The sequence below is a fragment of the Myzus persicae genome, unplaced genomic scaffold, assembly GCF_001856785.1.
Source record: "Myzus persicae strain clone G006 unplaced genomic scaffold, MPER_G0061.0, whole genome shotgun sequence".
In the NCBI taxonomy this organism is placed as follows: Eukaryota; Metazoa; Arthropoda; class Insecta; order Hemiptera; family Aphididae; genus Myzus; species Myzus persicae.
Genome location: NW_019104333.1, coordinates 324734 through 352732, shown reverse-complemented (window position 1 = coordinate 352732; position 27999 = coordinate 324734). Strand labels below are relative to the sequence as shown.

Sequence of the window (27999 nt, the reverse complement as noted above, 5' to 3'; positions counted from 1 at the left end):
AAAAAAAAATATTGTATTCTAAAAAAAGTTATATTTGTAGATTCTTAATTAATGATAATTATATTTGTAAATATAGTAATTTATATTAGAATTAAGTATTATTTAAATGAATAAAAAAGAAAATTCAAAGAAATTATTGGATGATCTTTCTTTTTTTCTGTATTTCATCATATCATATATTTTATGATTCTAAATTGTGTTGAGTACTTAAGTTGCACACATAAATCCTCTAACATTGTTTTCCTTCCGTCACAGAGACAAGGTGGCTAATCAACTGAATTAATTACCACTTCTGTTGAATCCAGTACATCTTCATAATAGTAAAGGCCACAGCACGTTTCATAATGATGAGTCCTCATCTGTGCAGCTTTTGTGCATGTGTTTTCCACTTTACACCTTTTACAAAAAAATTTAACTTTTACTTTCCACAATCATATAGGTATCAATATTATTCATCTAAGACTTTAATGCCAGGTTGCATGAAAAATGTATTAATTTAATGGACCAATCACAGGTCACTAAATCATGTTTAAAGGACCATTAGGTCACTATTGATTCAGTAAATGTTTAATGATTGTAGAGTTTAAAAATATTTTTATATATGCAATGTTTGTGTCTTAGACTTGAAATTAATATTCCCAAAAAGAAACTTTTTTATTTTTTTTATTATTCTGTTTTCAAAGTTTTTCTCTGTGATGACACAGATTTACCAAAAAATATTATTCACATATTATACAGTGTCTCTTGAGGATTTATTTACCCATTGCAATATCTCCTGAAATAATAGAGATATCATAATTCTGTTTTATTTATAAGACTCACAGAGACAAGGACTACAAATATTCATATTTTAGTCTAATTTAAAGTTTTGGTAAAAAAGTTCAAAAAATAATTATTTTATTCGATTATTTTCAAAAAAAATGAAAACTTCTAGAGATACTTAGTTGAGTTATAAGTTAGTATTAATATATTTACACAAATTAAGAATTGTATTTGTTTTTGCATACATTTTTAAGAAAATAATTATATACCTATTACATTATTCATAATATGATTATAAAGATAAAAATTTTAAATGATTACATTTATTACCACATAGTTTCATTTTACAAAATTATCTTTATCCACTAAAGGATATATTTTTGTTATCCGAGCTAAAAACTAGCCTATTGTCAATATCATAATACCATATATTTTTTGTTGAAATGCATTCAACTATTAATTACATAAATCATAACAATCAACATATTTATTGCTATTTGTGCATTTGCTTATATTGCAACAGCACATAATTTATATTATTTCTATGACAAGACGATCAACATTTCTAAACTTTTTAATTTATAAGCAATAGATTGTATAAGATTTTTCTATTTCATTGAATGAAAATAATAACTAGACAAAAATATATTAATACATTTTTTTTTATTTATGGACTTGGTTAAATAATACATGTAAGGTACATAACAAGAACATAGTACTAAATTTTGATTTTTCAAATAAGTTAATTTGTAAATATAATAAAAAAAATTAAATATTAAATAAATAATAAATATAATATAAATTTAAAAATCAATAGTCAGTTGGACGGATTTGTTTACCAATAATCCTAGTTAAAAACAATTATTTTTAATGTAATAATAAAATTGTTTAACAAAAAAAAAATATATTATTCACCTAGTAACAAAGTTTAAGGTGTGATATGAGCATAACTTGATGAGTAATTAACACTACTATATAGATCCGAACCGGCTGGTGAATGATTACCCTAAAATCATCAATGAAAGAGAAAAAATTAAAAAATTAAAAAAATACATGGTTAAAACAACTGGCATATTATCATACGGATATTTTACCTGTAAAAATCGGTTAAGTTCTTCTTGTGTGTCAAATATCATGACCATGAATGGTGATCCAGGGACATGTTCTCCTGCCCATTTCACTTCAACTCTGTAATCGCCAGGCTCTGTTGGATCAAACTTGCATAGTATAGTTCGATCTTTTTGGTTTTCGCGTTGCATTTCTACACGGAATGCACCTGAAATGTGTACAAGTTTATAAACAATAACATTAAATAATTCAATAATAGTACAATAATAATCAACAATGATGTATTAAAAATAAAACATAAATTATAAATTTGAAAAATTTGATGTATCACAATAAAGTGATTACGCAATTACCTTTGGGTCCTCTAACCCTGACTGTTAATTGTCCAGCTCCAGCTCCACGAGTATCACATATAAATCTACTTTGGAAAATTGCTAGCACACCGTGTTCAATGCCAGGTCCGTAAACACGAACTTTACTAGCATCTGGTGCACCACTAACTCGAACAGTAAAAGGACTTCCAGGTACATCCTCACCTAAATTTTTGTTTTAGACAAGTACACAATACACATTAATTATTGTAAAATATTTATTTACATTGACATAATAAAGAAATATACGTCATTGAGATTAATTTAAAATTGTATAGTCTTATAATTGGTGTCAATAGAGTAATAATAATTAATTGATACAAATTGTTTCAATTATTAATATGTATCTATATTCTAAATAATGAAATGCCCCTACAATATATTAGTTATTTATTATATTAACCGGCATATTTAACAGTGAGTGTATGTCTGCCTGATTCTTGTGGTTTCACATTTAATGTGAAAGTACCATCTCCGTGATCATAAAGTTCACAGTAAGCAACTTTATGAGGTCCAATGCAGTGAGCACTTAATTCTCCTGAAATATGCGTATACATCAATAAATGGGTATAATTTTATATTATAAATAATGAACATAAGAAGTCTTATATTTTGTACCTGGACCGGCTCTTCGTGTATCAATAAAACTTCTGATATCTTTTCCAACTGTGCCAATACCAAGACCATCGCCAGTGCATAGAACTTTACTAGCATCACAAACACCAGTTACATTAACCTTTAAAGGACAGCCTTTAACTTGCCTAAAATGAGAAAATATATATTATTATAGGCCAAAAACATACATATAAAGAAAATAGATCTATTTATTTACCTGTGACCCCATAGCACATTTAATAAATAAGCGCCAGGACTTACTGGAGTATAAATAGCACTGTACACGTTATCACCTGTTTTTTCGATATTGACTGGTATTTCATGCCTAGAGCCTGCTAAGGTAACAACAGGATTACCTAAAATAAAATAATAAAATAATGATAACAATTGAAAAAATACACATGAAAATACAACTAATAGTATTAACATACCAGGTCCTGCTTGTGATCCATCAATTGTGAATTCTGCTTGTTGACCACAAGTAGCGGTTGAAAGTCCACTTCCAGATAGTACAACTCGCACACCAGCAGCGCCACTTTCTACCAAAGCAGGATAAGGAGAACCTGGCAATGGTAGTCCAGCAAAATTCAAGTATAGGGCATGTGGGCCAGATATGTGTGGTGTTAATACACATTTAACATTATCACCAGAATGATCAATCATTATTGGAACAATTGTTCCTCCTTGACTTTCTAAATGACCATCTAGTTCACCTATGATATGAATAATAAGAGTTGGATTTAATTTCAAATAACAAGATAACTAAGCGTATAGTATTTACCAGGACCAGCAACTGATGTATCAAATGACAATGTTGTAGGAGCATTAACTCCAAGTATAATACGGCTATTTAAATTTGATTCACCAATTGTTAACACTTTAGTCAAATCGACAACCATACACTTATATGGTGATTCACCGACATGTCTTCCATTCCAAACAATGTTTATATCACAAAAACCAATATGGTTTGGAATAAATGAAACTTCATAATCTCCTTCATGACCACTTGAAGATTGATTAATTGTCACAGGTATTATTTCAGCTCCATTGCGTATATTAACAACAGGAACAGCGTGATAAGCTGTGCCCAATGCAGAGACATAAAATTTTGTTGAAACATCTTTAAGAGCTTTAACAAGACCAGAACCCCAGGCCCGAGGTACTCCTGGATCAGCTACATGCACTTTTAATGGAGATTCAGTTATATGATCTTTACCATAACAGATATTAAAAATATAATCTCCTGGTACTGTGGGGTTTATTTCAACAATATCAATATCTTCATTGAACAATTTTAAATCCACTGGAACATCCTCATTATCCGGACCAAGACAAGTAATTGTAAAATCAGCCAACCCAGCGTTCTTTCGTAATACTGAAAGTTGAAAGCACAATTAATTAATTTATATTTCAGAAAATGCTACTGCAGACTAACATTTAAATGACATTGGTTTATGAACAACTGCACTGTTCTTCTCTGGAAGACTGTCAATTTTAACTTTACTAGCATCATGCACATAACTGGTAAATGGTGATCCTTTTAAATGTTTACCAAAATGTGTGACATCAATATTATACTGTCCTGAATAAAAAAAAATAACAATAATTTAGTTAAAATGAATAAAAAAAAATTTAAATAAAGAAAATACTCACCAACTTTAGGAGGTGTGAATTCAACAATCAAGTTCATACCATTTTTGTGTTGATAACATTGGGCTGGTACAGCACTATGCTGCATTCCGGTAATGACAACATCAAATTCATGACTGGATTTACCAGCACTGTCAATTATAAATGTAGACATTTTGTTAGAAATACCTTGGTAAAGTCCCAGACCAACAACTCGAAGTTCAGCTGATGTGGATGGATTTTGTTCTCGGATATTCACCATAAATGGTGACCCGTGCACATTAAAATTGTTGTATTTCACATGAACATAATGGGGTACAGGTATTACAGGCTGATATGCTACTTGATATATACCATTAGACTCAACATCTGATGATTTTAATTTGACATCACGGCCGGCTGCTTTAATTGCCACAGATAATTCCCCTTTACCAGCATTTCTTGTATCAACTACACAGTATAAGAAAAAATTGTAAATCAGAATATTGCCTAAAGTTTTTTTGATTGTTTTTTCTACCTTTAAATGATGTAGGTTTATTGCAAATAGCTTCATTGAGTCCACTAACAATCACTAACTCAGAATCTATGACTTGAACTTTCCAAGGATGTTTGGTAATTGGCTGATTTCTATGCAAAATTGTTACCATATGAACACCAACAATAGATGGCCGATATGTTACCCGATATAACCCACTGTCATTTTTGTGTAAGTTAGCAGGTATCGTCTTATTATCAGGATCTAATTTCAAAAATAATTTAAACATTACAATAGCATGATAATTGAATTATTTTTATGAAATATAGAAAACATACCTTTCACGATCACACTAATGGATCCATGATCGGCAATGTGTGGATTAATGTCAAAACGTGCTGGATAACCAAGTTTTACTCGTTGTAGTCCTTCACCGTATGCAGTTATTGATGAACCAGATACTCCTTTCTTAACTCCATTTAAATCAATAACGTCACAGCTGTATGGACTTCCTTTAAATTAAAATTTTTAAATAATCAATTATTCAACCTAATATACAAATATTAATTTTTATTTAAATATATTATTTACCTGGTACAATTTCATCATTAAATGTAATATTAACAAAATGTGGTATTGCATTATGAGGGACAAATGTCACATCATATAATCCTCTAGAACAAGCAACTACTTCTGCTTTAACTGTGCCTTTTTGGCTACTAACCACCAATTCCAATGTGCCTTCTCCAGCTTCTGTAGCATCTACACTGAAGGTAACTGGTTTACTAGCCTTTGTAAAAATATTCTATGAGTACATGTATAAATATAAAATATATTATGTAATCTGTAAGAAACTTACTTTAGCACTATCAAGTCCTGTAACTTTTATATTATTTATATTATACGCATTACAAGCAAATGGGCTACCATCAACTGGCTGATCTTCTATAAAAACTTCTATCATATGCCTTCCTAAAAATGATTTGATTAATTATAAACTATTTTTTATAAAATTATTTTTTGTTCATATATGTCGACATTAAAGGTTAGTGGTTACCGATTTCATTTGGTGTATAATACGCTCCAATGGCATTGGCCATGATACTCGTCTTAACATCAACCACTTGTCCAGATGGTGAAAAGACATTGACTTTGAAATTTGTATCATTGGATATATCAGGACTTTCTATTTTAATGTCTGCTGTCTTTTTTATGGCACAATATCGAACACCATTTCCAGTTACAGCCACTTGATCAATATCCAATACTCTGCAAGTTAATGGAGATCCTATGTGATAAATAATTAATTAAACAATTATTTTTAATACATTTTAAATATTATATGATATAATACTATAAACATATTTTATTACCTGGAATAGGTTCACCATTAAAACGTACGCTCAGACTATGAGGAGCAGCATCTCGGGGTTTGAAATTAACACGGAACTTAGCATTTCCTTCAGATTGTACATAATTTGGAACATTAACTCCATTTACTGATACTATGATTTCTAAATTACCAGCACCAGCTTCACTAGCATTAACTAAAATAACAGCCATTTTAGTTTCTTTAATATCCTAAAAAAAAATATGTTCATACTATTGAAATTGACGGGTTTTCCCACAAATCCTGTGTTAATATCTGTAACCCGAACTTTAGAAGCATCATATGCTTTTACTAAAAACGGACTGCCTTCAACATGTATACCATCTACTTTAACTTCAACACTATGGTCACCTAATTAAAAGTAAAATACATTATTATAATATTATGCATAGTAATAAAAATACAATTAATGATATTGATTGTTGAAAAACATAATATCAACTTACCAACATCAACAGGAGTAAATTGAACATTGTGAGTTGATGGTTGAGTAGCAGGTATTAGAGTAACAGGTAAAGAATGCCTAAGAGGTGCAAGAACTTGTACTTGAGGACTGCTTTCACATTGAACAGCAAATGAAGCTATTTTACCAACAGCAACTTTATCTTCGGTAGCTGACCAGACGACCACTCTAGCGGCTTCAGAAACAGAGCAAGTAAATGGTGAACCTAAAAGAAAAATTATTTAAATTTGTTAAATTATAACAAATTTAATATTATAAAATATTTTTAATTGAATTTAAGCTTTTCTTTCACTAGTTACATACTTGCAATAATTATATTTTCAATAATATCAGATATTTATGATTTTATGACAAACTAAAAATACAATTTTTGACCTTTACTTTACCTGGTACGTCATGGTTATTAAAACGTAAATGTACGGTATGGACAGTTGGTTGACGAGGTGTAAATGATATAGCATAAGTATGTGGCCCTTGAGCTTGAGCAGAAGTTGGTACACGACCACCATTTACTGTAACTTCTAAATTGCCTGGACCAGCTTGACTTGTTTCAACTAAAATTTACCAGATGGATAAATTTACTATTTAAAATTAAAAAATTATATCTATTTACCAATAAAAGTGACTTGTTGTCCAACAGTACCCTTAGGTACTGATTTCACTTTAATAGCTTTGATATCATACACTTTGCAACTAAATGGAGATCCGGCTACTGGAGTTCGAAGATAACTAACAGCAATTTTATGTTCGCCAACAATTTTAGGACAGAACTCAATTTTATATGATTGTGACCCAGATTCTTTTACTTGGGCAGGAACTGCCGACCCGTTAGGACCTATATAATCCTTCATTAGTGTTAGTAACATTATTTGAATAAGAGAAGCGCATAGCATTAAACAAACATTTTTTTAATGTTTAAACTTAAAAATAAAAATAATACTTCAAATAAAAATAAAAATAAAAAACTTAAAACAAAAAAATATGTAATATAAAAAGGTAATAAAATGCAATTATTTAATGTTTAACATACATAAAGCACCAAAACAAACTAATTTTTTATGCTGTTAAAATGTATTTTATAAAAATTATACCACCAAAATATTCAGAAAAATTAAATTTCGATAAGTTTTGATTCCAAGTTAATCCAAAAAAGAAATTACTTTACAAAAAAACTTATTTTTTCCATATTTTTTTGTGTTTTGTATAATTTATATTTTTTTCTATTTTACTATAATATTAGAAATCAAGTAAATCATGTTATATAATATTGAAATACAACATAAAAATTACAACAAAGAATTATTAAGAAAAAAAAATGCAGAAAAAATGTTTACTAAAAAAAAGATAGCATTTCAAAAAGAAGAATTGCTAAAATAAAAGTTAGTTAAATTTTAAAGAATATTTTCCAATAAATAAGTTGATATGCATAATCAGATAACAGACTTTATATATCATTCAATTTACAAGCTCTACAAAATATACAGCACATATTGTGCATTTTTAAATCAACAAACACTATCGAACATTTAAATGAAACTAATAAAATTATAATTTGTTAACTTTTAAACTTTTGAATTATTTTATGACACTATATTAAATTGTCCAAAATTACGTTAGGATTTAAATGTGTTAAAATATGTTACAGTAATTAATGCAAGTTAAAAATACCTGATGAAAACATCTTTATTGGCTATGCAATTATTTAATCAAAGTGGATTTGTGTAAATAAGTTCATAAAGTATTACTAATGTGAAAGACACACATGAACTATAACATTAAGATCTAATAAAATTATAAAAATATGATCGTATACAAAAAGAATTCTAAAAAAATTATTCTGTGCAAAATGAAAACTGTGTTAATTTATTCTCATTGATCATTTTTATTCAATAATAAAATAAAATAATTTGAAATTCGGCATATAAACAAACATTTATTTCTAAGATAATATTTGTTTTCTCAAGTAGGTACTAATTAAATTGTCTACTCATGTAATAATAGAAATGTTTTCACAAGATAAAGCTTTTAAAAGTACTACTTTTATAAAGCAATTTTTTTTTTAATGTAACCTGCATAAATTAATATCTCTTTATATATTTTATAAATACAAAAATGTATATTTTTTTTTAAATTAATTAGTTTTATTTCTACATTACATTTGAAGGTCTACCACCAAATTAAAATATTAGCGTTAATAGCTGATAGAAAATTTTTAAAAGTTTGTTATTAATAAAAAAAGAGAAGTATCAGTATAATCGAGATTTTTGATATCGCCCACCTGTAAAAACATAGACACACATACTTGTAGACAAGCTTTAATTGAAATTCCATACAGTCGTGCTGAGGCAAATATATAGAATGAAAAAATTCCAAAATTAATATCATTGAATTGATAACTTACCCTCAACATTAACTTCAATGTCATCCAATGATCCTGATACATTGCTCATAGTGAAATGAGAAGTAGTTGAGACAGGAGCGCTAGTCAGTGAAGTACCACTAACTAGCGGTAAATCTCCCTCAACATGAGCAATAAAAGGAGACCCTGAAACAAACATAATTATGATTTTTAAAGAGTTTTAAAAGTTAAATTCAGTTTGTTAACACGTTGAACACCAACGTCGATTCGACGGGCCCGAGCCCGTCGCCGCCGTTGATTGACATGCGGTTGCCTGTAACAGTGTAGCCGAGTGTATAATTAAATTTAAAATCGAAACCAACTGTTCCACGTAATAAACAATACACTACAAAATAGCCGACCAAAATTTCAAATGTGTTCGACTATAGCCGGCTATCTAAGTCATAATAACGAACAGGTTACAGAATGTCAACAACGTGTGGACACCGGCTATGCGCGCTCGCCTAGTTGTGTCAACGACGCATTGACGTTGGCGTTTAACGTGTTAATAGTACACATTTTATAATGTATCTAACCTGGGACTGGTTCCTTATTGAAATGTATAGTAATAACATGATCGGTAGGCTGAAGTGGTAGAAAACTAACAGCAAATTTAGCATTGCCTTGTGGATGTACTTGAGTGGGAATATTTGCTCCTCTGGCTGATATAGTGATTTCTAAGTTGCCTTCACCTGCTTCACTAGCATCAACTATACAAAATAATGATAATAAATATTAACCATGATACAATACATATTTAAAGAAAAAAAAATAACTTAATTATTATACCAGTGAATTGGAATGTATTTCCAACATGGCCCTTAGGCACATGTCCAACTAAAACTTTGCTTGAATCATAAGCTTTAGCCACATAAGGAGTACCATTAACAGCATGTCCATTGTATTCAACTGATATTGAATGAGCTCCAACTTGGAGTGGTGTAAACTCAGCAGTAAACCCTACATTTACATTTCCTGTGACTTTAACTGGAAGTTCAGTGGTTGGCCCTAAAATTTAAAGAAAAATATTATTACAAAGATAGTAAACAAAATAATAAAACAAATATTACTTACCAGTTACAGAAACAGACAATTCAGCTGAAGCTGAATTATCAACCATCATATGAAATTTTGCTACTTGGTTAACAGGTATCAACTCCAAACGAGATAAATTAACAGATACGCGACTCGTATCAGATACTGAGCATACAAACGGACATCCTTTAAATAAATTATAATTGAATATTAAAACTTCACATACTCAATCATTATTACTTTTTTTTAATCATTAAAATTCATTTTTACCTATTACAGTTTCACTGTTAAATTTTATATCAATCATATGAGGTTTAACGTGTTCAGGTGTAAAAGATACTAAACATCTTCCACCTCCAACTACAGTCACATGATTTGGTACTTCTCCTTCATTAATAGATATTTCCAATTGGCCTTCACCAGCATCACTAGCATCAACTATAATAAAATAGAATAAAAAATGTTAATAATTGATATTAACTATCTTTTTTAAATTTAGTTAAATAATCCAAGATGAAACATTTTATTGTAAAACAAATGATACAAAAATGATGTACATTCCAAAGTTTCAAAGATGCAAGCTTTATACCATAAATTAATTAAATGTATGTACATTATACTTTAAATACGCCAGTGAACGAATATACTATGTTAAACATTTGTTTTATGAGTTATGACACCAAAATAAATGAGAATTATTATAACATATTCTCTTTAACTAACCTCTGAATTGACAAGGTTGACCAACAACAGCATCGGAAACATCAGTCACTCTTATCAAAGCCGAATTGTATCCTTTAGCTAATAATGTACCAGTTCCAAGTTTATGACCGGCCACACTTACATCAACTAAATGTGTTCCCACTTCAATTACAATGAATTCTAATCTAAATATTCCATTTCCTCCTTCATTTATAATTTTAGCTTGTACATTACGCTTGGTTGGACCTTAAAAATATGTAAATCACAATAAATAGATCTGAAATGATGTGTTTAGTATACATTTGACATATTTAAAAACAAAAATAGGTCAGTATTAAACTAAATTAGCGTACTTAATACATTAACTTGTATATCTTCTCGATGAAAACCAATAGCACTTATTTGAAATATTGCTACTGAATCAACAGGTACTAATTTGACAGCATCGCCAAGGACGCTTAATTTTGGACTATATGATCCTCCACTCATGATTGTAACTTCCCAGGGACTCCCTGTAAATAAATAAGTTAATTAGATACATCGATTATAATAGAAATCATCTTTTTTTCTGTATGAATATCTACAGCGACCTAAAGCTACGCAGTACCTATTACAACCTTATTAATTATTTTAGTAACTGAGGCATGAAATTATATACAAAATTGAAAATATAACACATTATTTAAAAAGAAAATAACCTAAATCTTAATTATACTATTAATTAAAATAACTAAAATACATAACAGTAAATTAAACTCAAAATCGTTAAATTATTAATCGTACAATACTACTATAAATTTGTAATGTACAAAATATTTTTTGAGGGTTTTTATAACATGGTTAAAGTATATTGTAAATTCGTATGAAAAATCAATAATAAACATTAATGTTTAAAATTATCATAATTTACCGAACACCTACATATTTAATTTTATGCTTTCAAATGTGAAAGGAAAGAGTAATGTATATATATACATAATTATATTAAATTAAAAAATATAATGATTCTGATTAAATACACTTATTACTTTTTTTTGTTTAAGGTAATTAAAAATAATGCGTTGATCCTACTTGGTAAAAATGTATTTATTTTCATAACTTGCTGTAGTGAAAACATTAAGTATGTCCTTGTTGTATTAGAATCAAGTAATATAAATGGGCACACAAAATATAATGGTTAGATTTCAATTTGAAAATGAATAATTCAAAACCATTATTGTAACACATCTTATTAAAAAAAAAAACATGTGGGCGTGTATTCGAATTGATGATTCACATTACAAGGCACAAACACCTTAAGAATTGTCTAATAGTTGGGTTGGAAATTTATAACATTAAATCAGTTCAATAACAATGTACCTGATTATTTTGTTTTTAAACTCACAAGTTACACCTGGTAAGTATTTAGTATTTATATAGTTTAATAATTTATTGTATATTTAAATATAATATTTGTTTATCAAAGTTACAAACAATATGAATAATATAAACTAATATAGTCAAAAGGTGCAACTTTACATAAAAACAATTAAACTATAAAAAATTCAAATTTATAGTAATAGGTATCTATAATTTAAAAATATAGAAATTCCTACCAAGATCAAAATGTTGATTAATTTATAAGAATATTAAAATGTCAATAAAAATTATAAACTCTTAAATATATAGGTGCAATTCTAATGAATGCTAGGTATATAAATAATAAACACTATTATTATAGCTACTTTTATATTGTTTTAGTAAACCTAGTACATTTTATGACATTAACATAGTTAATATAACATTTTAACTTAAGTTATTATTTTACAAATTAGTCAACTGATTCATATCTTATAAAGTAACACCTATATCTAAATGTCTAGATAAACATTTAAAAAATGTCATTTGTTTTTATAAATAATACAATTTTAAAAAACTACAATTCAAAAATTATGCAAATATTACTTCCTATGACACATGCTGTCTTTTAATAATATTTTTAGGCAAATTATTTCAATTTAGAAAGTAGTTTTTGTTCACTGTGTAAGTAAAGATTTATATTAAATTATTTTATGTGGGTAGGTATCAATAGTATATCATTCACACGCCATGCATATTGAAATATAAGCGTGTTTTTCATAATGATTAATTAAATTTAAAACTAAAAAAAAATTAATAATATAGTTTTGAGATGCTACATTTGTTTTTTAAAATTATTCGTATTTTTGATCAAAAATACTATGTGCATACCGAACAATATCTTTAAATGAAGCACAATTAAAACCTTATGTAGTAGTATAAATTGAAATTGCTTATCATGATATAGTAGTACCCTCATAAAGAACCTACAAAAAAGCTGTATCTTATGTGCCAATAACAGAGCAAGAACGATCAATAAAATTTGTAAATTAAATATTTTCATGAACAAACTATTGAATACCTACCTATAGTCTATATATTTCTAACGGTATTTAATTAATCATAATGTTAGAATTAAACATCATTGAATACTACCTATTTGACCAAAAACCCAGATGTGGGCTGTAAGAAAAAAAATTAAATATTACTTTTATATAAACTTCAGTGAGTAGTCCTTCTTCATTTCACTTTGAGCAATGTATCGAGACAATACATCATAACGCGAATTAAAAAACATTTTACTGATATTTAAACTAAAAACACAAACTGCTATAAAAAATTTAATTATTAAAAAACCTAAAGAAAAAACAATAAATACAAAACGAACCATACAAAACGAACCATACACACTACAACTAATCACGGTAAATAAACCACCGACTTGTTGCATCTACCTGTTTGACGTGTACATGATAAAAATATCGATATCTTCATCGTCACGATATTTGTGTTTACCGATTTACAAGACGCGAGATTCGAATGGTGACAAATGAGTATTTTAAGAAAATGTTTACATCATTCGAATCCATGTCCCTTATTTTATTAGACATAATTTTAATTTAATAATAACACTCAATTTGGGTGTGAATGTGGTATATAATATAATACACACTTCTCAAAAATAATTGAGCGCGGGTAGTATCTATTAATGCATTCTGTAAATCGACGATCCTTGTGGGTGTACAACACAGAACTATCGATGGTAGAGAAAAATTCCAAAGACACAGGCGCGCCAACTGGAATGTCTTCCGTCATCGAATTTCCCTCCAAGAATTTAAAATATGTCGACCATATTCATATATTATTATTATTATAACACGAATAACTTCATACAGTGAATCGTAAATGGAATAATAATTTAATGATTTATAATCATAGACTCGAAAATTCTACTTGCACTTTTTGTATTTAATCATAGTGACATCGTTTATCATTCAAATTGTATAAGAAGTTATTAAATATTGAGTAGGTACCTACTACCTACGTTTATTTAATCGACCTTACAAGAAAAAATCAGAAATCGAAGATAAACAGTGCTGGTATGGTCGTTATACGTATATTAGTGGGGAATAGTAAGTTCCTACACGAAAGTAGCAGGTAAACAATTACATATGTTAGTTCCTACACGGGCATATGTAAGTTCCTACAGGGTAAAAACCAGATACCTATGTTAGTTCCTACACGGCGGAAAAAGGTACGTATGTAAGTTCCTACACGGTAAAAACCAGGTACCTATGTTAGTTCCTACACGGCGGAAAAAGGTACATATGTAAGTGTACCTATATGTGTATATATGTGTAAATATGTATATACGAATAAATATATGATGATTATATATTATATAATACAAATCGCATAACACATTTTCACAAATAAGCATATAATTATTAGATTTTTTATTGAAACTTTATACGCTGGTTAGCTATTTAGTATAGGTAACTACATTCAAATATACTTATAAATAATACTTATAAATGTATAATATACGAAATCACTGGAAAATACGACAAGCTACAAGCTGATAATATTATCCCCTATACCGACTCGACGACTCGACGTAAGGAAAAAGATAAAATATCTTATTATCTATATTTTTGACATACAAAATATTTATGACTTTTCATCATCGATAAAAATGATACAGAACTTGATTTTGATTTGATAATCTCAAAATTANACTTGATTTTGATTTGATAATCTTAAAATTAGTTATAAGTCTTATAACTATACACAGTAAAATGTACATGTAGTTATTTCTCTTAAAAGTTTTGTTAGTATTGTTCGAAACATCTGAGTGTCCGTTCATATCCGTTTATACCAATCATATACAGTTATACAAATTCACAATGAGCGAGAATGTATCATTCATGTTTAGTGAAAAAGGCAAACAACTACTAGTTTTGAATAATTCTCATAACTCATCATATTATATTTATTTGTGACGATGCGTTATGCGATTTTTTTTTTGATTTTTTTACTCTTTATATTATAATATATTCAATTATGAAAAATTAAAATGCATTATACGATTTTTATTATATTTTTTACTCATCATATTATATTTATTCGTATATACATCGTATATACATATTTACACCTTTTTTCCACAGTGTAGGAACTAACATACGTACCTGGATATTACCGTATAGGAACTTACATGCGTATCTTTTTCCGCCATGTAGGAACTAACATAGGTACCTGGTTTTTACCGTGTAGGAACTTACATACGTACCTTTTTCCGCCGTGTAGGAACTAACGTGTGTATTTTTTTTACCTACTACTGTCGTGTAGGAACTTACATTCGCCCATATTAGTTATGCCCTAATATATTGAAAAGTTAAATTATTTTTTAAAGATACTACCTAAGACTCGGTAGTCTCCAATAAAATGTATTGGAAAATAAATAATTAATACAAAATCCACAATTGAACGGTAAAAAAAAATAAATCTATTCCTCGTTTAGAAAGGCATGTTCATAAACATGTTTATTGAATCTTAAGTTCAAAAAAAAAATGTGTCAAGTCTGTGTCGAAATTTAAATTTCCGATGTAGGTTGAAGTGGTGGAAAATTCAAAATTGCCTTCTCATTAAATACGATTTTCCGTGAGCCGAAATGTGAAACCCCGCTACTTAGTAAATACTAGCCAGTTGCCGGTAGGTAGGTCATTACTATAATATAAGTACTATAAGACATAAGTATATAAATAAGCAATACTACTATGATGTTCTATGAAAAGGTTTCAATGGTTTCACACCCGACCTGCAAATGTTTCAGAGAAACAAGCTTAAAAAATATTAAAGAGCTAAAAAGATCTACATAGGTATACAGAATAAACATGGATAATTATTTGAAAATAAATAATTGTATAATTACATACAAAAATAATTTTAAAAAATGTATATTTAGATAAGTATTTCTCTAGAATTTAAGTAAATTATATGGTGAAATAAAAAACCAAGTAATTTATTTATTACTTCATACTTAAGAGGCACGTTGTACTAATCAACTATATGACTATAGTAGCTGAATTTACCCGGCTTCGCCCGTGTGTAATTTTGTTTTTTTCATATTTACAATATATCCTATAACTGCTCGGAACAATTCTTATCTACACAACGGACAAAAAGGATAGGTTGTTGGTAGCTAGAAACCCGCGGACCGCCATGCCCAATACGTATTGGCGATTGCCGATGAATAATTATAATTGTTAATTACTCCAATAAAACTCAACATTTTTGAAAATCCTTTCTAATTGCAAGGTGAAAATATGAGAAGAACCTCTATTTCTAATTTCAAGTTCGTACGTTGCGAAGTTTTTGAGTTACAGCGATCAGTGACTAAGTGGAATTTGGATTTTAGATGTATAGATAGATGAGGTATAATAGGTAACTATGTAAGTGATAACTTGTAATATTATTTGCATTCATAAACGCATTCAGCCATTCAGTTATATTTATACAATGTCAAAGTTTTAAATAAGCACTTACATATTTTGGAAAATTACAGAATAAAATAATTTAAACGTATTTTTCGTATATATATATATACCCATAGGTACTTACTCTACACTTAACAGTGATTATTTTATTAAAGAACACTCATAATTTTATACCTCACATAATTTTATGACATGATAAAATACAATTCTTCACAGTTTTTTACCACTATCTTAAAAAATATTTTACTTTTTTGAATAACAATATGTTAACACACACTTAAGATTCTGAGATAAACAATAAATGTATTGATTTTACAATTATGTGTATTTTTTAATTTTTGTGTTTGTGTACACTAAAAGTACTTTTAAAAATGGCTTGATTTTCAACTTCAGAGATAGTTTCTGGTAGCAAATTATTACTATTTGATACTTTTAAGAGATCAAAATAGAAAATTTCTTATAGTTTTTAAGCGCTGGTAGAAGCAAAAAACCGATTTTATGCAAAACCAATTTTAAACAAAAATGATTTTATCATTTAGTAGAAACTAAAAAAAAAATTAATCGTAGATACTTTAATTGTTCATCAAGTGTTTATACACCCATTTAGTACACAAAATAAAATACTTAAATCCTTTTTGAGCTATTTAAAGAAACTTGAAAATTTCAATTTTTTGATTTTATAAATATTCATGGAAAATATTTTCTTTTGTTCAAAAAGTTTGAAAATTTGAAACAAGGTTTTTCATAACTTTTGCATATGTCAATTAAAAAGTATTTAAAATACTCATGGTCACAAATTTTTTTATAAGTATTTAAAATTCAAATTTTAACAAAATTTAGAAAAAATGTTCATTAAAAACATTATAAAATATTAAATTTTTTAGTTAAAAAATTTTAAAATATTCAATTTTTATAATAAAGAATTGAAAATTTTATAATTTTTATCTCTGACGATCCAAAATAAACAGCCTTTAGCAAAGTTGTTTAGAATCAAAATTAGGATAAATAAACAAACGAAATAGATTATTTATTCACATAATTCACATATACCTAACTAAAAATTCATTTATAACATTGATTTATAAAATACATACAATTTTTAAAAAATAAACAGTTACCTTATCTAATATTTGTTTTTTGAGTTAGATATTTTATATTATTAAAAGTTAAATCTACCTATAATTTTATTATTGGATGATTTACAATAAAATTTCAACCAAAAAAAAAATTCAGATAAGTAAAATATTATAATACACACATTACATAAAATTTATTGGTATTAATTTTCCAAATTTTTTTCATTATTTTTATACTTTGTACTTTTTTTTAAATTTTTAAAATGAACATATCTTCGTTTGTTTCTGGCTATCCACTTTTTTTTAGGTCAAAGAAACTAATTGAACTAATTAATACAAATTAATAAGCAAATATATATTTTTGTTTTATTCCATTTCGATCCTCTCATTTTTTTTCTATTAAGAGGATGCTATCCACGCGTTTGTTACTTCCGTCATACCAACTTACGACATACCAAATTTTCGTTCATTAGTTTGAATAGTGTGCCGTTAGTTTTGATATTAGAGTGAATTTTTGTACTATCAAACTTTTAGGTAAGAACATTATGCTTAAGCGTCGGCGGATTTTCGATATTTTCATTTTCAAGCAAGATACGAGTATGTGAAATAACTCAAATGAAAAATCCTCATATCTCGCTTGAAAATTAAAATATCCAAAAATCTGCCAACGCTTAAGCATAGATGATTTTCTTACCTAAAACTTTGATGATAAGCCAATTCACTCTAATATTAAAACTAACAGAACACTATTGAAATTAGTAAACAAAATATTCTATGTCGTCCGTGTATAAGATGGAAACAACAAATGCATGGGTAGAGTCTTCTTAAGGAATTTTTGATACCTACGACCTACCCAACCTACATAATCAGACAATTTTAGAATTTTACCACGGACAACCTTAGTTTCAGAAATGTTCACCACGAACACTTATGATTTCGAGTATTATTAGTAGACTACCCTATACAATGACCCACGCTTGACACCTGCTAAACAGTAAAGCAGTATCCATTTCCTCAAAATTTATTTCATATTCAGTAGCAGAATTTGTTCAGGATTATTGCGTTAACGATAATAGTTGCGTACATCATAACAACCATAAGTATTTAAATTGAGATCGGTGAAGTCGATGACTCCTAGTATTCAGCAATATGTTGGCCCACTATTCCGCTTATGTAACCTTTAAATACTTGAAACTAACAAGCTATGCTCGTTCGAAATATTATTTCTATATATATATAATATATACTAGTTGATCTCGTGCACTTTGTTGCCCTTTAAAAATGCCAACTCTTTATGAGACTCGATGGTGATAATGCGATCAGTATATTCTGCCTACCTGTTGTGAACCCCGCTTGATGAGTACTTTACTCGTATATAAATAGTAAGTTTTATTTTGATTTTGATTGCAGACACGCCGATGAGCGGCTATAAGTGCAACTCAGCCACCTTGGTAGGCAATGTGCGAAAATTCAATTGTATGCATGCTTATACCTGATCTGTCCGATGAAACGCTGCAGGCAACCAATAACCAAAAAAAAATACCAATTTTTACTAATATATTTATATTTCTCTTATAACCAATAGCAATAGTATATAAGCAAATATTTCCTTCATAAATCTTAAAATCCCTGTTTGAGCAACTCCCCGGGTCTGATCTATCGGACCCAATTGTGAATCTAAACCATCCAGAGCGTCACCCAAACGCATACATTAAAATTCATTCAAATCGGTCCAGCCGTTTAGGAAGAGTTCAGTGACATACACACGTACAGTAGAATTATAATGAAGATATAGTTAAAATGTATGTACCTAAACATATTGGAACATTTTGTTATGTAATATCATCGTTTCATGTAAAAATAATGTTTTTAAAAAAGTTAATTGTTTTCGAAATAATGATTAAATGTTTGAAACAGTATCCTGTATATTATAGAACTATAATATATTAATTTTATTATAAATTATAATCAAACAAAAAATAATTAATGAATTTTAATGTATCACAAATTCAAAATGTAACATAAGTAGGTAATTGTGGATGCCTACCAAATACCATTTATAAACATTATATTATATAATCATATTATAGTATATTATTATATTATTACCATATGAAAATGTTTAATGACAAAAAATAGCTATAGTAGGTACCTAATTGTTATTAAGTTTATCCCCTTCCTATTGAAAAATCCTGGTAATGTATAACAATATTATATATGCCTATAGATATACAAATATGTTCTATATTTTACATAGGTACATTCATAAATTATAATAAATTACTAAAGATCATTTTTTTTATATTTGCTAACAGGTACGTTCATAATTTTGTACATTATCTATATGTATATTTTTGAAAATTTTGATGGATTATAGTGATATGCCGGAATCGGGTATGTATGGTATACGTATACCTATACGTATTATTTGCTAAGTAAAAAAATACAGATGTACTTCACACGTATGAATTAATACACTTTATATATATGGGAGTTGAGTTGTATTGGTGTTTTATTTTTAATTTTAAAACTGTGATGAATCATTGGTATATCCGCATAGACAAACAAATTTGGGCCGAGTTTTACTGATGAATACAAATCATATTACACCTATTACGTTTAAACTATTTAAATTTTAAGGTTAAATATTCATAAAATTTACTTAGGACTATGAGTTATTATTTTATATATATCATTAACTATTAACTAGGTATCTAGGTATTAACAAACGGTCATACGTTTATAACTGTGAGTTGTGACGAATTCGGAGTTTCATAATAAATTATAATGCAATGTAATATTAGCTAAACTGTTTCGTAACCCCTTTTTTATGTGGGTAACTATTAGAGTTTATCTTGATAATTTAATTATTTACAATAAGTAACTACCGTTATTAATCAATACCTATAGGTACCTATATTTCGTAGGTATCATATATGTAGGTATGACAAACGAATATAAATAAATAGCATAATTATATACAAAACTAAAAGCAACTATAATGACATAATATTGATAAACTAAGTGAATTTCATGTGAAATAAAGCACTAATATTGTACACGAAATCTATAAATTATAAGTTATAAGTTATAACTAATTAAGTAATGTAAAAATCCTAGAGAGGAGTAAGCATAGCCTAATAATCATAAGCACAAGTTCAAGGGCCTGGGGAGCTAAGCCCCTCTCTACAAATGCTCCCTTTTATCTATCCTTGAGGCATAGACACACATGTAAATTTTAATAGCTACCCAAAAGTTACAACTCAAATTGTGCCTATGCTAATAATATTAAGTCTACAGTAGTAGGAACCACAGACCTGATTATGAGTAGATAATAATAATCATCAAATCTATGAAGCCATGATCAAAAAAGCCTAATACGATCAAAATTCATAAAAATGTAGGAAAGTACAAATTTATTTAACATAGTCAATACACATTACACTATAGTTAAAATAATTTCATTAAATTAATTCCTAGGTATATAGTAATCATATATTTGTTTGCATTTGCAGGTAGATTTCATTATTTTTTTACACCTACCTACGTCTTACATGCTAAAGTACCTTGTTCCTACATTTAACTTAATACTTACAAATTAGCCTGACTTTTTTAACTGCTTTATATATAATTAACTATAAGTACCTAGGTAATTACCTACCTATGCAAATACTTACTATTGTAATAATATATTACGCTCTCAAAATACATTACATTTTTCAGTAAAAGTTAATGGACATACTAAAATGTATAATTATAATTTTAAACTCTATTCAACTCATTTAATCTTGTTAATATGCCTGTGAGAACTTTCTTTCCCGATATTTTTAACAATAATGAATACATTAAAAAATATTACCTGGTACTTGTTCGTTGTTAAATTTCATATCAACTAAATGGATAAGTGCTTTATGTGGAACAAATGATGCTAAAAATTTTTGATTGCCCAAATTTCGGACAAAACTAGTGACATGTCCTCCATTTACAAGAATTTCCAGATTACCAGAGCCTGCTCCTGATCCGTCAACTAGACAGTAAAGTTTACAAGTGTTAGAAACCATCTTAATCATTTTTTTTTTTAAATTTAAATTCAATGGTTATTCGTTTATAATTACTTTCAAATTCTACTGGTTCACCCACCACTCCATTTGGTATATGGCCAACTTTAATGGCGTACACATCATATGCATGACTCCTGAGAAACAGTATTTAAATAAACAATGGAAAATTTTTAAATAAACAAACATAAAACTGTATTAATTTAGATATTTTATATCATTTTATATAATTTATAAATACATTAAACAATTTTTAATGAACACAAAATATGTTTTGTATCCAATAAAGTCTTATATTGACTTTAAATTTAGGTACCTGAATGGAGAACCAGTAACTTTAGTACCATTAATTTTCACATCAATTGAATGTTCTCCAATTTGTTCAGCCGTAAATTGTGCCAATATATGACCTTGAGAAATGTTCCTAGACATTCTCACAGGAATCATCTTATTTGATGGACCTATAGGATTTCAAATATACTGTGTGTAAAAAAATTAACGAAATATTTTGTTACCATGAAATTAACATACCAATCACTGTGACATTAATATTGGCTAATGCCTCGTCAGAATTTATGTAAATCGTTGAATATCTATTTATCGGCATGAGTTGCATATTTTCTCCAAAAACTATATCTGTAAAAAATTAATAGATATATAAAAATAAATCCATTGTTAAAAATAAATAATAAGAAAAGCTATTCGTACCATTATTTTTTGATTTTGAAGGAGACAAAGCACTTTTTGGTGATACATAACTATGATTTGGAGATAGGGAACTAGGAATATTTAAATGTAATGGTGATGAGATGCTATGAAATCCAGATTCTGAATGGTTGGTCGACTATTAAATAAATATCAAAAGATATAAAAAAATATGCTAGTATATTATTATTAAAAATAAAACATACTTTATACGTCGTATTACTATGTAGATGATTAATAGGAGAAGAAGTGAATTTTGGCGATTGCAGAGGTGAAATAGGTCTAAGAAGGCCAATTTTGTTATATTCATTAGAAGAAGTAAAATCATCTAAAAAATATTAAAATATAATTTATAACCTTAGAATTATCACAAGTATGCATTTTTAACATCTTACTGAAAGCAGAAGAACTGTTTCCATTGACTAATTTTGTAGGTGCTGAAAAATAAGTATGTTTTCTTAAGTAGATATACATATAGGACCTATTTACGAATTACTACATTAGTTGGTAGTTCATGTACATGATATGTATTATATATAGGTACGACCTAACATATTTATAGCAAATTATTTAATACTTCAGCAGTTTTGGACTATAAGTAAATACAACAGTATACAATAAAGATACTTATACAATTTAAAAATAAAACTTACTCATGCTTCTGTGACGCTTTATGTCTTCTTTTGTACCCACTCTTAAAGGAAATGGACTTCCTACAATATATTTTAAATATATAAATAATATTGCATATAGTTCAATATGGTTAGGTTATTGTTTATATACCTAATCATATTTTAATATTTATATTGGTATTATAAAGATATGTTCGTAGGTTATAAAAATTTCTAAAAATTATAACAAATATAATAGAATTATTACTATAAGTACATATATTTTGATTCAATAATGATGATAATGATCATTATTTTACACAACAGATTTTTTTTAAATGCATTGTCATTTTTTATTTTAATTAACTGGCCAAGGTCAAAACACAAAAGTTATTACTTTATTTTGCTATTTTGAAGTTTCAAACAAATACGAAAAATCAGTAGAGTTTACACTACGTCTATCACCTACCTATTTAATATTAAAAAAAGTATTTTTTATTAAAATTTTTATGTGCTATGTTTAACTATTATAACTTATACAATTTAATTATAAGTTATTACTCCTTCACGTATTTATATTATTAGTTGTTTTGTAAACATGTACAATACAAATATACAATTGATTAATACCGTATAAAATGGATGCATAATTTATTTAGTGTATAAACAGTGCCGAGGACAGAAATTAAATAGCTAATAGAAGGAGTATAAGAAAAGTAGGTAATAATATGAAATTCAATTTACTGAGAACATTTTAAAGTACTGTTTCGATGGTTAAATTGTAACTAAGGTACTTATTAAGAATAACAGACCTGGTTAAATTTGTTCACATTTTATACAACTTGTTCGATATCTTATAAGTTATACTTGCCTTTAACAGTTGCCCCGTTGAAGTAAACATAAATTTTGTATTTGCCAGGTCTTCTAGTGTGTAAAGAGACGTTATAAATAGAATTTCCTAAATGGTCAATCGTGTGTGGAAGAGATTGTTTATCATGAACGATGTCAATTTCTATTTTTCCCAGACCACCCGTTCCTCTGGCGTCTAAAGTCCAATTTACTATACTTCCCGCAATAGCTGGTCTATCCAAGCCAAGCAACTAAACAATAAAACATTGAAATCCGATTGTTTAGTCAGTAATCTTTCGACGTTCCCTTTGATTTGTTTTACTTTAATTCCGTTCGGGTCGAACACAAAACACGTGTATGGACTACCCTGAATTAACTCCCCGCGGTGTTTCACGGCAATAGTCCATTCTCCCGGTTCGTCGGGTTGGAATGTCGTTCTGTAAGCGTCTCCCGATTCTTTTACTGGACATTCTAATTCTCGGCCGTCCGGACTCATTGCCAATACTTGAATGTTTTGAGCTTTAGCGCCGTTGCAATTTATCTGGGAACGAAAATGAAACACCACACAAATACACATGTCAAACCTTAGTTGCGTGCTGTTGCACTTTCTAGAATGAACTCTGGAAACTCACCTGGACTTCAACGATAGATCCAACTGCACATGGTTCCATACCTGAGTGTTTGATTTCGGACACTTCAGGCATAGCTCGTATAAACATTGGGCACCCTTGGATCACATCATCGCCATTGAAAATCGTAACCTGTGCGATAAACACAAACATTAAAAATTAAAACCACGAACCGTGTCGACTACGTATATAATGTATACATGCAGCCGGGGGAAAACAAATGCATACTTTATACATTCCAATTATGAGTGGCACGAACGTGCATGTACCACCATTGGATTTTAAATTCAAATTACACGGTATAGTATTGAGTTCCGGTCCAATTATTTCCACCGTGACATCGTTTGGGTCTACTTCTGCATCCAAAAATGTCACTTTAAAACTAGTCTAAAAAAAATGTCGATTTATTATTACGTTAATTCTAATTTACATTCACTTGTGATCAACATAATAATATTATTTTTATTAAATTAACCTACTGGTTTATATACTCTGGTGGTATGGGTATCACTATGGGCGCGTACGGTATGCGATGGTCGGGTACGTGGCTTTACCCATTGGAAATTAGATACGTAAGACATCATCCCTAAATGTGAAGCGTTCAGACTGGACACGTCTTTAGCTTTCAACAGCGGTTCGACGCCCAACTTTTTACCAGCATTCATTCCTATGTACGATTAATGAATATATTAATTTTAGTAAAGAAAATTCAAGCAAACGTTGCACGGATCAAACATATATACACCGCGGTACATACCAGCGTTTAAGTTAGACTCCCAGATATCGGGATCGTCATATTTTTGGTACTTGGCCGGGACGCCGAGAGATTTTGTCAATTCACACAATACAATACCGTCTTTCCAGTCGGTCTAAAATATACAAATCAATGAATTTGCATGTTTGTTTTCGAATGAACGAAAAACACTTACCGTGAAATTAGATACCGTGTGAGTTTTCAGTTGACTATTCACCCAATTCAGTGTGGCCTTAGTGCCAGGACTTTTATCTTTCATAAAATAGGATAAATATGTCATGCCCGATAGTTCGTCTAGATAAGGTGAAGCTAAATATTCAGGCTCAAGCACCATGGGAATGTTAAAGCGATCTCGGGCCAATTCCATAGCACGGCGGCAGTTGTTCACGCTATCACTAGGGTCCAAATTTTTCCAATGGGGAAACAATCCAGGTTCACAGTAATCCAACAAGGATGAAAGACATATTCCAGAATTCCAATCTGTGGTGAAATTATTCACGCGGCATTCCGGTAGTACAGACTATTAATACGTAACCAATAGATTAATAATTATGATTTTACGATTAACATATAATATGAACATATTTTAAATTATTCATTCGTAGGCGTAGATAATATACGCGTGTAAAGCTACTTTACCTTGAGCCAAGCCAACATGAGCTTTTTAGGAGGAAATTTCGATCTCCCTATTTGATAACGAACAATCAGTGACCAAATAAGTCCTAAAATTAATTTTAGATTCCCATTAACTATGTCTTCGTTTCCTAAAAAAAAAAAAAAACGTTAAATAGTAAGACAAGAAAAACAACTTGAACCTAAGATGAAAGTATGCAAGTACATTTTTTTTACCTACCATTGACATGCCTAAAGTGTATACTTTATAAATTAAAATATTCATTAATGCTGAATAGCCCGATATTCAAAACATAGATATTTCAAGGTGCTTCCATATTATTATCCTTTTAGTTGATTCAAATATATGTGCTTGTAAAAAAAATGGGGATATGCTCCGCCTATAATATAGTGGATACCTAATTGTGTCGGATATTGTAATATCATTCATAAATGAAAAATTATCCGATCATATTATTATAGAAGCATGGCGATTCTAGTATAGCATGTGAGGTCAATACACCCACATGCTTAACTATTGCATACTTCGCTCAGTGTTTTGTATAACACTCCCTATTTGGCGATACTACCCAACACCTGTTCGACGTCAAAAACAAAAAAATCATAATTCAATACGAAAATAACCCGCAAAATGCAATTGACGAAGTTAATCCAGATTGTTTGTATTAGAACGATTATATTTAATACAACATTAATGTTAAATCGAAGGCATACTTTTATAGGCGTAACACACGATGAGCATGATGCGTGGTATCGGTATGCAAATTCACCACCTGCGGCCTACGTCTTATCATACAGGAAAATGACTTGCAGAACGGGTTAATATACGATTTAAGATATAAGAAATGTACGAATAATTTTATCCCCCAACCAAAATTCAAAAACATTAATTATGATTCGAGAAAATCGTCATACCTCGAATTGATTTGAGAAAACGAAAAAAATAATATTACAATCCTATTAAAAGCAATTTGTTATTTATTTTTATATATACTACCAATTTCCAGCGGGTTGTTAGGTGAAGGTTTTTAGGTAAGAAATTGAGAATAGAATGCACCACCTGCAGCTCACAGCTATATAATCGAAAGTATAACATATAACGCATGTCACAGCGCCTAAAATCTAATACACACACCCAAAATTTAAATGAAAATCGTGAGATTTTTCAACCAAATGGTACCTGCACAACCAACAGGCTCGTCCGAAACCGACTGCAAAGGCCATCGATAATAATTAGGTATACCTAAATACGAATGTAAATAATGTGCATATTATATAGTTGGCGGGTAGAGGTCGAAAGTGTAATATATCATCGTGCATAAAATATAATACATGTTGCGGTCCCTAAAATCTATAGCACATCCAAAAGTTAAAAGAAAATCGCGAGGTTTTTCCGACCACCTGCCCATTCACACAATCCGATAAAAGGCTCATCTAAAACCAACTGCAAAAGACTTCTATAGTGATTTGACAACTATTTACTAATTCAAACCTATTGTATAAATTATAATATAGTTGGCCGATTTAGGTACTAACCTATGTTGACTAGCTTGACGCCGTCGTCCGCGATCGCGGCCAGGGCCTTGGACACGTTCTCCAGCATCTGGTGCCGGTTGCCAGGGTTGTGGTTCCACGCGAAAGCCTTACGCTGCTGCAAGCTCTCCACCAGTTGGCAGAGGACTCGACCGTCGCGCAAGTCTTCCGCGAGGTTCGCCACCCGGTCGGCGGCCGGCACGTGCTCGTTCACCCAGTTCCTGAACGTATGCGCCTGAATGTCCACCCACTGGTCCTCGTGACCCTTGATCTGCATCGTCTTGGCGGCGTGGCCCTCCGGGCTGCGGGCCACCAGTCCGATGTGGGACGATAATCGCGACGGCGCGGCGGAGTCGGTGCGCATCATGTTCGGCGCGCTGCTGAAGTCATACTGAACCGTCTA

General features: G+C 29.4%; 1 protein-coding gene across 2 annotated transcripts; it reads right to left on the bottom strand.

Moving 5' to 3' along the window:
- Positions 1-133: 133 nt before the first annotated feature.
- LOC111041271 (filamin-A) lies at positions 134-27963 on the bottom strand. Of its 2 annotated transcripts, none has more exons than XM_022325507.1 (45): positions 27600-27963; positions 26070-26194; positions 25606-25950; positions 25434-25545; positions 25156-25343; positions 24905-25063; positions 24680-24808; positions 24370-24588; positions 24070-24298; positions 23241-23300; positions 22983-23024; positions 22794-22915; positions 22591-22726; positions 22414-22518; positions 22199-22343; positions 21940-22019; positions 21684-21851; positions 11265-11423; positions 10933-11157; positions 10480-10647; positions 10249-10395; positions 9964-10182; positions 9711-9884; positions 9178-9321; positions 7390-7611; positions 7163-7330; positions 6760-6981; positions 6527-6664; positions 6297-6470; positions 5981-6211; positions 5783-5895; positions 5515-5713; positions 5262-5435; positions 4966-5187; positions 4473-4898; positions 4255-4401; positions 3598-4194; positions 3248-3529; positions 3034-3172; positions 2820-2962; positions 2605-2739; positions 2184-2366; positions 1857-2038; positions 1678-1768; positions 134-396 (listed from the first exon to the last, which is right to left on the bottom strand). In XM_022325507.1, exons 1-44 carry the CDS (start codon positions 27961-27963, stop codon positions 1691-1693), a joined length of 8139 nt encoding a protein of 2712 aa, XP_022181199.1. In that variant the 3' UTR covers positions 134-396; positions 1678-1690. The 2 variants fall into 2 exon arrangements, with proteins under 2 accessions (XP_022181199.1, XP_022181200.1); XM_022325508.1 differs by lacking the exon at positions 134-396 and adding an exon at positions 1409-1609.
- Between the last annotated feature and the right edge of the window lie 36 nt (positions 27964-27999).